Source organism: Vidua macroura, chromosome 2 (genome assembly GCF_024509145.1).
Source record: "Vidua macroura isolate BioBank_ID:100142 chromosome 2, ASM2450914v1, whole genome shotgun sequence".
NCBI classification, from domain to species: Eukaryota; Metazoa; Chordata; class Aves; order Passeriformes; family Viduidae; genus Vidua; species Vidua macroura.
Window position 1 is genome coordinate 97,377,426 of NC_071572.1, and position 11,857 is coordinate 97,389,282.

Here is an 11,857-nt window from a genome sequence, read left to right on the forward strand (position 1 = left end):
ACGGAGACAAAGGCGCCCTCCGGGAGCCGGCCGGTGCGCCCGCTCCCCGCGCGTCCCGCGGGCGCTCCGGCGGGCGCAGGGGTCGCGGCGGCGGCAGGAAGGGAAGGGAGGGGAGGGGAAGGGAAGGGCGGCAGCCGCCCCGCTCAGCACGCGGCACCGCGGCCCGGGGCGCCCCCGCAGAGCATCGTTCGCGGCGCCGCCGCCCTGCGATCTCGGCGGGCAGAGCCGGGGCGGACGCGGGTGGCCCCCAGTGCAGGCGGGCCAGGCGAGGAAGGCGGCCCGGGAGCGGCGTGAACCCACGCAGACAGTGCACCCCCTCCGCCGGTCCCGCCTCCCTGCCGTCGCGTCCTTATGGCATCACAGCGCGGAGCCAAGGCCCTTTTCCACGCTGGGCGACGATAGCGATGCCTGCGCGGGTGCGGCAAGGACGCGGTGCGGACTCGCCCCTCGCCCAGCTCCCGGCGCCGCGCCGGAGCGCTGTCCCGGGGCACAGCCGCGCCCGGCCCGCGCCGCCCCCGCGCCGCCGCCCCCGGTCTCGGGCCCGGCACGGCGCGAGGAGCAGCGGCCACCGGGGCGATGAGGGTGGGGCGGTGGTCACGTGGCTGCCGTGGCAACCGGCCCGGCCCCCGGGAGGCGGGAGCGGCCGCGGGGCCGGGGCTGCCATGGCCGGGAGGCTGCTAGCCCTGCTGGCCCTGCTCGGCGGCTCCCAGGTGCGCGGCGGCCGTGCGGGTCTTCGTGCCAGGGCCTCCGGTTAGGGTGAACAGCGGGGAGGGCCCGGCGGGGCCGGAGCCGGAGGGGCGGGGGATGCGGGCGGCGCTTGGGAGCTGTTCGCTCTCGGTGCCTCCCGCGCCGCTTGTGGGTTCCGGGTGGAGACTGCGGCACTGGGCGGCTTCGCAGCCCCGCCGAGGTAGTGCCTGCGCGGGGCGGCCCCGTCCAGGGGGTTCCAGGCGGGCGGCGTGCTGCGCCCCAGCGAGGAAAAGGGAGTTTATGGGTGACTGACCTCCCGCTTGATACTGACAGGCGTTCTCCTTGCTCGACTGCTCGCGGTTTTCCTTCGTGATAGCCCAGCCTGTCTGTCCGCACTGTTTGATCAGTGTGTCCCCTGGTCCAGGCAGGGCGAGGAACAGAAGTATCAGGTGGCCCTGGGCCGCGTTACTTCTTAGCTCTGTGCTGAGTGCTCTGTTTCAATGCTTAGCTTCCCCCTCTTCTGCTAGAAAGAAATAGAACAAGAAGGTGGAAGATTTTTTTTTCCCGTTACCGTTTAAAAAGACCCGAGTCTGACTGTTCCTGGCATTTTACACTTCTTCATTTCCAAGGTGGAGTTTTCATTATTGACCTGTGTTTTTTTCTTTTTATTTTCACATCTTGAAGTGGCTACTGAATCTGGTGCATTTGGAACCTTCTGTACTATTTTCCTCATTTTGGAGAATGATTTATAGATATTAACAGCAGCTCTGGTGTAAGAAATTTCAGGGTGTGTGTTTTGCCTTCTAATTCCAGAGTTCCCCAATCCAAAGGACTTGATTGGCTAGTTTTCCAATTGTTAAAGCTTTCCCATTTGCAGTCCGAACCCCTGGCTGCAAGCCTGCTTCTATTTATCTGTCTTGTTAATTTAAATTGAGTAAATGAATTTATGATGCTTCAGCACACAGTTACTTTCAGCTGCTGTTTCCTTTGATCCCACCCTCATGGAATTTAACTACTATGTATTTATTTTGTATTCTCAGGTTTTAAAAGCAGAGTACTTCTCTCCTTGGAAGGGAGACCAACAGATGTACAAGCTGGACATAGGCTGGCCTAAAACTCCAGAATACTTCACTGGCCAAACATTTTGTGTTGCTGTTGACTCTCTCCATGGTTTGGTCTATGTAGGACAAGTGAGTGGGAATATTGTTTTTCTCTCTGTGTTGTTTCTGTGGTTTTTTTTGCCTTTAAAGCATCTGCTTAAGATTAGGATATATATGTGTATGTTTATTCACATATATTTACATATTTTGAATAATGATTGTATCAAACTCAGAAAATATAAACAGAGATGTCTCTGCTATATCTATTTTTGAAAGCAGTTCTGGCACAACATTTGTTTGTGGGGTTTTTTTTTTAAGCATTACATTTCTGTGGTATGAATGATCCAACTTAACTGAGTTACAGCAGCTTGTTCCCTCAGCTGTAAAATAAAATGTGATTCTGGGGCAACTGAATCTTCCATTCTTTGAGGCCTTGTCCCATGAAATCAAAACCACACAGCTCTTTCAACCAGTTAAAGTAATGGGAGTTAAAGTATTTCCTCTACCCAGGTCCAAGTGTGATTATCTCTAGGCCATGGATAAGACATTCTCTCCATGGGATGTGGTGGGAATTTCTTGTAAAGCACAGTATGAGTACTTGGGTGCCATGCAGCTAATAAGCCCTGTTGCAGTTTCTCATGCCTATTACATTGGGTACACTTTTCAGCAGGAACACAAAATCACAATTCAACCTGAAGACCAGGATAGCTGCAGGCACTTGGCTGCTCTGAAAGCTGGACTCTATCTGATGTAAGGTGACAGCCTGGACTGACTGGAATTTTTTTCATACTAAATTTAGACCCATATCTCTTTTTTCTTTTCTAGCTGGAAAAAGAGTTCCAGCAGACAATCATGTCAGGAGATTCTTTCAATTAATGAAACATTGCAAAAACTTCAGAAAGAGGAATTTTAAACTATGAGATTACTTACTTAATAGGTTTTCATTAGAACTTTTTTTACCTTTTCAGCGGGGAGACAATGTGCCAAAGGTACTTGTATTCTCAGAAGAAGGCTATTTTCTTCACTCCTGGAATGATACAGTTGAAATGCCTCATGGTATCTTTGTATGGAACACTGCAATAGGAAGTTCAGTATGGATCACAGATGTTGGAACAGGTATGCATCGTGGTGATACGAGAAATATTCAGTGGGGAAGAAAATGTAATATTGCTTTAAACAACTCACTTATTTAAGTCTCTCAAGCAATTCTGAGATAGATTTGTGCTTTAGTTGCTATGAACAAGCTTCTCAGGTGCTGCACAAAATAGTCTGAAGTTTCATGAGTTGTGCTGTGTGTCTGCTTACAGCTGCTAAGCTTGGTCAGCACTCCTCCCTACCACCCAGAAGTATCAGGGAAAAAAGCCTGATAGACATAAGTTTAGCCTGGCTAGACCCAGGTTTAGTACAGTGGATGAATAGTGTTAGAGCCTGTGGATTTACTAACCCACTGTCATCATCTCATTATAGAATTTTAGTCTGTTAGATGTATTAATGTCACTTTCTTTTGAGTGTCAGATTTTCAATCTTTGCAGTCAGTTTTAATAGTTACATTTTGTTTTGTTAAGATGTTGTTGCACTTTCTTTTTTTCCTTGATTCAGGGAAATACGGACACACAGTGAAACAGTATAGCCCTTTGGGTAAACTTATGCAGGTCTTGGGCACACCTGGTAATGCTGGTTCAAGTTTGATTCCCCTGCAATTTGATCAACCAGCAGATATCTTTGTGGAGGAAACTGGAGAAATCTATATTGTTGATGGAGATGGAGGAATGAACAACAGATTGCTCAAACTAACAGATGGTATGAAAAAAGGAATTCTTGCAGTAGTTGACCACTGAAAACTGGATTTTAAATAAAATGGATTGGGAATACTTTTAAGCAAGTACTAGGCAGAACTGTCATTTAACTTTAGTTTGAAGACCTTATTGAGTCAGAACCTGTTTTACTGCTTGTTACTTCAGGAGAAATCTCCTAGTCATTCATGAGAAGAGGCTGAGTGACTTTGTTCAGTGTCCTGGCTACCCCAGCGTATTCAGTCTCCAAGAAAGAAGGCTAAGGGGGATTCTTATTGCTGTCTTAAGTCAGTAAAAGGAGGCTATAGAGAAGACAGAGACACATTTTTTTTTGAGATATACAGTAAAGAATGAGGAACACAGAGCAAAAGATTCAAGAGGGGTGAATTTCAGTTTGATTTTTGTTAGAAAACATTCAGAGTAAAACGGGGTCAGACAAGGAATGACAGGGTGGTCCAAAGATGGTTTGCACTCTCCATTCCTGTAAATGCTCAAAAACTGATCTGTAATGGGCAACTTGATCTAACTTAAGAGTTGGATTTTTTATCAAGGCTAGTCCTGCTTTGAGGAGCAGGTTGGACCAAGCAGTGTCTGGAGGACTTTTATACTTAAATTGTTCTGTGATTCTGATTAGCTCACTCATACTCCTCAGTTAGGGCAGTGACTAAAGAGCCTGCACATGTCCACAGTTGGAATAAGTGGAGGAGCTACTTTCTGCATTTTGCTAAATGCAGATACTTCCCTAATACCTAATTTGCAAAATAGTAAATTGTTAAAAGTGAAAACTTCCAGGTAACAAGTGTTAAAAATCAATTTAGGAAATAAATGAATGGCATAATCAGCCAGCTTCTTTTTTTTTTTTTTTTCCTTTTTGTACTTTTTTAATTCAGTGTTTAACAGTACTTGGATTATGGCTCTTGTGTATTACTGGCTACATTTTTGTAATCATAATCATGAAACTGCTAATAACAATCCAGTAGTCACTGTAGTGGTCATGTTTTCTCTCAGATTTATGTATTGGGAGTACTGTTTTTAAACAGTTTAGAAATCTCACCTTTTACAAATTACCCAAAGTAACTTTGCAAGAGATTGACTTAAAAGCTGGTTTATTTGTTGTTTTCTCACTGTGATTTTTTTACTTTTATTTTTCATGGTGCTCACTGTTCAGACTACAAAGAGCTATGGCTGACTGGAACAAATGGGAGTGGCATTGGTCAGTTCAAGATTCCTCACAGTGTAACAGTGGATGCTTTTGGACGGGTAAAGAATTGAGGAAATTTTTTTATTTCATCTTTGAACAGACTTGTTTATATGTATTTGAACAAAACAAAATGTATTTATTTTTTGTTTAAACTGTTGTGATCTGTGCCACTTCATGGGGTTACATTTTCTGGTGTGATAGTCCTGAGCTGAATTTTCATAGTGCAGGTTCTATGGAAGCAGCTGACTCCAAGGTTAACACCAGAATCCTGACCACTTACACTGTCAATGTCCATGCAACAACAGTGTTCCTCCTGCAGTTTGTAACAGGTTGCCATTGTGAGACTACAGGAGAAGCATGTTCTGTAATAAATAAAACCACTTCTGTTTCTTCACGTAGAACCAGCAGCCTGCTCGGGCCATCCTGACCTTGATTAACAGCTCTTCTCCCATGGAAAAGTGCATACCAAAGGATCAAGTCCAGCCATAAATATCTGTGCTGTGATGTAAAACCCAGAAAACTGGTCTGTGAATGTGTCGGATGAATGATAAGAGCTAGAAACATCGGCTCTGCTCTTTTTGGTTTTTTTTGGTTACTTTGTCTCTCCTGCTGGCTGGCTGTGTAGTTGATCCTAAAATTTGTTCACAGAAGAAACATATAAATACTCAAGTGTGTTTATTAAAGATGATCCTGCTATATGATAAAGTAGTAGTCCGTTACCCTCAGTTGCTACACTTCAGGGGGCTTTAATTTCATGTTTGGAAATTGCAAATAAGCTTTAGGTGATAGTGAGTCTCTAGCTAGGTTGTGGACATTACTCTCAAGGCATTCCAAGAGTCTGCTTCTGCCAGGTGTTAATTGTAGTCTGTCTTTTGGTCTTCAGGTCCTAGAGGGGAGTTATGCTGTCGCTTCTTAATCTGTTTCAGGGAAAATAAGATTGCTTCACTAAAACACCACTGGTTGAAGCTAATTCTGCTGATGCTGTCTGAATCAGAATAAGAAGTGTATATAAAAATCAATTCTCTGCCAAAACTGGCAGAGTGGGAGAAAAAACAGGAGGAACATGGTCACTTTATGCTGCAGGGTAATTGTGAGTTTATTAATTTAAAGAAAGTGACTGGGATGAGCTATGATTTTACTGCCAACGTAGTGTTCATCGTCAGCTTAGGTTGAGAATTAATTGTTAATTCATAAGAAATCTAAGAGAATGCTGTAGTAGTGCTTCATTTAAAAACAGTGATGAAAGATCTACTGTTATGTTTATTGCTCCCTTTTTGGTGATAGTCCAGAAAAGTCACAAAGTTTACTTACCAGACTGATGACTTGTCAACAGCTAAAACTTCAATGATTGTTGTACAAAAAATGCCTTCATTGGAACTGTCTAATGGTATTGCTAGCTTGCAATGTTTGTGAACCCAGTTAACACCGGGTGGGATAGAGACAAAACTGGTTAGACAAAACCAGCTAAACATGCTCTAAGTGTTTAAATGGCTAAATATTTGTAGTAGTATTAGGCATATCAGGAGTGTTTGCAGATCATGATCATGAAGTGAGACTACCATTGGAAAAAAAAAATGCAGGTGATAGACCCTTAGACAGATCTTCAGAATTTAATAGGTGGAAAAATGTCCTCATTGTGGGGATAAAAATCGTACCAAATATATCATATAGCCACAAAAAAAAAGAAGAGAAGGCACTGATTTCTCTGTTAAAGTAGTATAAAATAATTTGTGTATGTTAACAGTAGGTCAGTTTTGGTTTATATCTGGCAGTCAGATCTATTGATTTAATTTTGAATGGGAAGGTATACATTCTTCCAGGGTACATTCTTCCATTTTCACTACAGGGAACTTTGCTCTCATAAGAAACAAATGCATTTAATTTGTTCTATTTATTGACAGCCATGATTTTTCTTTTTAACAGGTATGGGTTGCAGATAGAGGCAACAAGAGAATCCAAGTTTTTGATAAAGTCACAGGAGAATGGCTTGGATCTTGGAGCGGCTGTTTTTCAGAAGATGGACCTTATTCTGTCAGGTATTGTTGAACAGTTATAGGAGCACACAATTATGTAAATAAGGTGTGTTCTTACTGGTGAATTAAAATGTTGATATTTAATGCCTGCTGACAAGCAGTTAACCAGTGAAATAAGGTGCTGGGTGTCCTAACATTTGCAAATATCTGCACAGTTGCATCTTGGCAGGGAAATCCTGGCTTTACAGCAAGCCCTGTGGATTTGAGTGCAGTATTGGGAGCTGCACTTTAAAGTCGTTATGTTATTAACCTTACTGTTGCAGCTTTTACAGGAAGAAAGATTTTCTTGAATGAGTTTTCTGTAGCATAATATGTCTCAATGAGCAGCCATATGAAGAACAAGGCTTACAGCTTAATTTCCAATGTTACAGTGCATTCTGTTGGTCATAGCCTTCAGAATGGTGATTGTTAAATTGGTTTTGTCTGTGATAAAATGAGATGCCATATGGAGTTCATAGTTGAAAAATATGTTTATCTTTCACAGGTTTACTGCTGATTACAAATACCTGATTGTAGCTCAGCTGAATATCAACCGTTTGGCAATCTTGGCAGCACCTCCAGTTGGCTCCATTGGGGACTGTGCCATAGTCCACAGTGTCCAGCTGGCTGATGAAACCAAACCACACCTTGTGGATGTAGACATGAGGAGTGGAGCAGTTTATGTTGCAGAGATTGGAGCCCAGCAAGTACAAAAATATGTACCCTTAAGCTGATGATTTCCCACAACTGCCATGGCACAAGCTGTGTGGCATTTAAGACCTATGACCACATTTCCTTGAATTCTTTATAGCTTGCAAGCACAGAACTGCACAAGTGCTCCCAGAACTCTAGAGCTAAGGCTCTGTCCTAGCTGTTCTGGAGTTCTGGAGAAATACTTGTCTTGAGCTCTTACTTGTTTAAGTAATGATACGGTGGCTTTTACTTTTGTCGCAATTGTAAAATGATAAGCATTTTAATTTTATTATATAAAAGTTTACAAACACAATTGTTCATCTTAAACGCATGGGGTCAACTTGGGGCTCTGCTTAGCCTATGTGTGTTGTTAAATGGTCAGAAATGTCTGAAAGAAGTTTTAGAAATTTACAATATTTCCTGGGAGAAGAGCACTTCATTTCAATGTTTCTTCACTTTGTTTTCTGAATGGTGGTGCTGGTACTGTCCAACAGAGAATGTAAGGATGTGTCACAATGTTAAATTAGATGCTGCTGGATATTGGTGTCAGTACTGGCATCTGCCTTAGGTGTTTAATGGCATAAGTATTGAAATCTGTTTTCAGCTCTAGCTGAAGCCAAAAAGTCTGTAATAAGCTTGAGCTAAATTGATATTAGACACTTCAAACTAAATTAAAAGTATCTGCACAGCAGCCAAGAACTGATTCTTAACTAAATTAGTTCTTAACCTTATTTGATTTATATCAGCATGAGTTTTCAATTCCATAAGATTTCATAGTGGAACATATTGAGGTTCAAGTCTTGTAATTTCCTCAAGATAAACAAATTGCAATTTGCTAGGAAAGTCTTAATCAGCACTAGGGACTGGGAGACATATGATTTTCTTCTGATTTAATTGAAGCTCTGTCAGTTAACAGCAAAGCATCTGTTTTAATTTATTTCCAGAACTCAGACTTCATTAATGTGTAAAGTTTCTTACACTATATTATAGCAGATGTCTCTAAGCTTTGTCTGAAAAAGTCCTGCTTCTCCATTCCCAGAACAAAGTGGTTCTGCTTTCTTTACATGTTGCTACAAGATTTTAAGTTCACTTTATAGTATAGAGGGAACCAGGTATGGAAGAAATGGGATGAGGAAGATGGCATGGCAGAAGTGAGACTGTGGATAACTGAGTACCATGGTAAAACTGTGGATCCACATTCTGTATTTTCTAGCTCTTGAAAACATATGAGAGGATTTTTGCTGTTTCCACACATTTATTGTACTGTGTGGATTATTTTAATGCTAATTACCAGCTAAGAGAGGTAGTTTTTTTCTATTTCTTAGAAAGGGAATAGTGAAAACAGAATTGTACTGATGGGAAATACCTGCTTCAGTGAATGTTGTCAAAAGCAAATGCTACTTAATTTGGTAGGTTTCAACCTATGATCACAAACTTGTGAGTCAACAGATGGAAAAGCTGTTCAAAAAAGTCAGATTCATACTTTCTCTGAAAAGTAACTCAGCTATAGAGCCTGACTGCCTGGTTTCAGCACTATTTGAGATTAATGCACTAAATGTGAAAGCTTTGTTGTTGGCTACATGCACAACAATAAGACCAGATCCCACCTGGGGCTGCCCTCAGTCAAGCCTTAGAAGCAGAACTTCAAGGTAATACACTAGCAAATACAGTGCATCACTCATGTGGTCTTGCATGGGAGCTAGTAAGCAATATTTATTTGCGGAAAAAGTAGCAGTACTTCCTCTAGACCTATGTGAACATGTCCACACAGTGTGTTGTGTGGCTTTTTTAACTAGTTTTTGACTAGCTCAGGGATCTCTGCTCTGTGTGCAATTTAGCTATTTCTTGTCTACACAAGGTGGGTTTATTTTATAAAATTTTACTATAAAGTCATGATACTTGAGGATATCTTGGTGTGTAGGGGGTCCAGACATACCCACCTTTCTTCACTACATCCTCTCCTTATTTATTTTTCCTTTGTCACATCCATTTGAAAATTGAACTCCAAGCTCTTTGGGAACATATTTTTGTGTTCAGTAAAGCAAGGTAGCGCACTTTTGGATGTTGACAAATAACTTACTTGTACAAGTTTCTGTTTGCTGCATGGATCAGCTCTTTTTCATGAGATTTTTGGCTCCAAGAAATGGGGAGCACCCATCCAGTTTTGTGTGACTTTACTGAAATAGGCCAAGGTGCCAAAATGTGCCTTACAACTAGGCTTTTGGGTATTTGTGATAACAAGGGGCAAGGGATGCTTATTATTAATAATTATGAGCTGCTTAGACTCTATTTTATCTCTGTGTCTATGACTAGACTGAGAAAATTATTTTGTGCACTAACTTGCTAATTCTCTGAATGTTTTCTTATGTATTGCCTTGAAACTGATTTCTGAAGAAATGCATAGCAGGAGAATTTGATAAAATAAATCGAGAATTTCGCATTATTAAACTCTTGGTTGCTTTTTTTCTGTATTAATATAAATATATTCCATTGTAATGGATTACTCTTCTAAATACAGGGCCCTCACCACTTAAATAAGGTATTTAATAATTTCTGATACCAACATTTGAATGTAATCTAAAATTCCATGTTATCTTTATACGTCACTATTTCTGTGGCCAATCTCTTTTGTATTCTAATTTATGTGTCAACACAGAGATGTAAAAATCTCTCATGTTTCCCTCTGAATAATTAGTAAAATGGAATGATGAGTTACATAAGTGCCAAGTTAAAAAAAAAGTATTTAAACTGTATATCCTTATGATGCTAATCAGGAAATTAAAAAGAAACTAGCAAAACACTTCTTATACCAAATCAGGTTTTATTTTCAGAAAAGATTTACTGAGCAATCTGTCTAGTTTTTAGAAGACCAAGAAGGATTCTCTATGGATTAGAAACACTTGCACAAGAAAAAAAGTAACATACTGCAGTGTTAACTAGATAAGAGAGAAACCTAAGGTGATTGCTAAAACTGTCCAGAAATCTAATTTTAGGTAATCAGCACCAGCTTTTAGGTGTGAACAGTAATCACTGGATTATTCAACTAATGGAGATAAAAATACCATCTATTCTAATGATGTAATGATGTCTCAAATTTTGCAGGCCTTTTTTTTTTTTTTTTTTTTTTTTTTTTTGATCCTTTTCTTTGAGTAAGTACCCAGGTTGTTAACAGGATGTGTTTCCAGGAAGTAAAGACCAGATCATATAGTCCTCTCTCTTCACAGAATCATAGAATGGTTTGGGCTGGAAAAGACCTTCAGGATCATCTGGTTCCAGCCCCTCTGCCATGGGCAGGGAACTTTGCACTAGATCAGGTTGCTCAGGTCATCCAACGACACCTTGAACACTTCCAGAGATGGGGCATCCACAACTTGATTGGGGAGCCTATGAGAGTGCCCCATGATTTATGATTGTTTTGTAATGCTCAACAGTCTTTTTTTGTGTGTGTGTGTTCTCACAGTCAGAAATTTATTAACAATATTTGGCCAAAACAGAAAAAGCCCGAGTCAGGTTTGTGCTATGCAAGATCAGGTCAGCCCCTCGATAAAAGCTGAAGGGGAGGGTACAAGAGTATGTTCGTGGGTCTGTTCATTGCTGGGAGTTCACTGCCTCTGTGGGTAAGTTCTCTGCCTTACAGTGGTTATTAACCTTTTTGAAGCATTCAGTAGTCACTTATCTCAGTTAGCACTTAATTTCTTAACAATTTCTATCCGGAGAAGCCTCCTCAAGCGGTCCATCAGCCAGCAGTGTTTGCAGTCACTCAAATTGCCTGTACCCAACATAAGAGGGCACCAAACCCCTGCTGATGCTTGGGGGACTCTGTGAGGACCGACCTAACAGCTGGTGCTTCCTGAATGTTTTCAGAAGTCAACAAGGATAATGAATTCCTCCAGACTTCCTTTCTCTTTTCAGAATAGACTGCTTTAAGCATAAGCTGATCATAGAATCATAGTAATTTTGCCCTATTATTACTGGATTTATGTCCATCTTTTATTTCCATGGTTTTCCTAGGGGAAAAAAATCAGTAATTCAGTGTCCAGAGACAGCTGGATATTGTGAATTGATTCTTTTAGTCCTTACATCCTTGGTTTCAATTGAATTAATAGTAATAAGTTGCTTTGGAAACATAGTAATTTATAACATTATAACTGTAGCAGAATAATTATACCAAGAGAGCGATACCACTATGTTTCCTTACAGAGGTGACCCTGAATGAGATTAGAGCTAAATTTACTTCATCTTATTCACCAATTTTATTCTACCCCTCCTTTCTCAGCCTTTGTTTAAAAAAATCTTGCTCTGGTTTTGTATTAATATTTTATTCTACTCCTTTGGAAAATTGCATCTGCAAAAATTGTATTTCCCAGTAGT

At 41.2% G+C, this 11,857-nt stretch overlaps 1 protein-coding gene across 2 annotated transcripts; it reads left to right on the forward strand.

Annotated features, from left to right (window-relative positions):
- The first annotated feature begins 615 nt into the window (after nucleotides 1–615).
- Nucleotides 616–9,934, forward strand: NHLRC3 (NHL repeat containing 3). Of its 2 annotated transcripts, none has more exons than XM_053971422.1 (7): nucleotides 616–710; nucleotides 1,728–1,877; nucleotides 2,756–2,903; nucleotides 3,387–3,587; nucleotides 4,749–4,840; nucleotides 6,705–6,817; nucleotides 7,299–9,934. In XM_053971422.1, exons 1-7 carry the CDS (start codon nucleotides 663–665, stop codon nucleotides 7,525–7,527), a joined length of 981 nt encoding a protein of 326 aa, XP_053827397.1. In that variant the 5' UTR covers nucleotides 616–662; the 3' UTR covers nucleotides 7,528–9,934. The 2 variants fall into 2 exon arrangements, with proteins under 2 accessions (XP_053827397.1, XP_053827398.1); XM_053971423.1 differs by lacking the exon at nucleotides 616–710 and adding an exon at nucleotides 1,292–1,316.
- Nucleotides 9,935–11,857: the final 1,923 nt, after the last annotated feature.

What these genes read in the sequence shown, in the direction of transcription:
- NHLRC3 (XM_053971422.1), top strand. Translation starts at nt 663, where the DNA reads ATGGCCGGGAGGCTGCTAGCCCTGCTGGCCCTGCTCGGCGGCTCCCAG. An exon ending in CCCTGCTCGGCGGCTCCCAG is followed by an intron (nt 711 to 1,727) that starts GTGCGCGGCGGC and finishes TTGTATTCTCAG; the next exon opens with GTTTTAAAAGCAGAGTACTT. An exon ending in GATCACAGATGTTGGAACAG is followed by an intron (nt 2,904 to 3,386) that starts GTATGCATCGTG and finishes TCCTTGATTCAG; the next exon opens with GGAAATACGGACACACAGTG.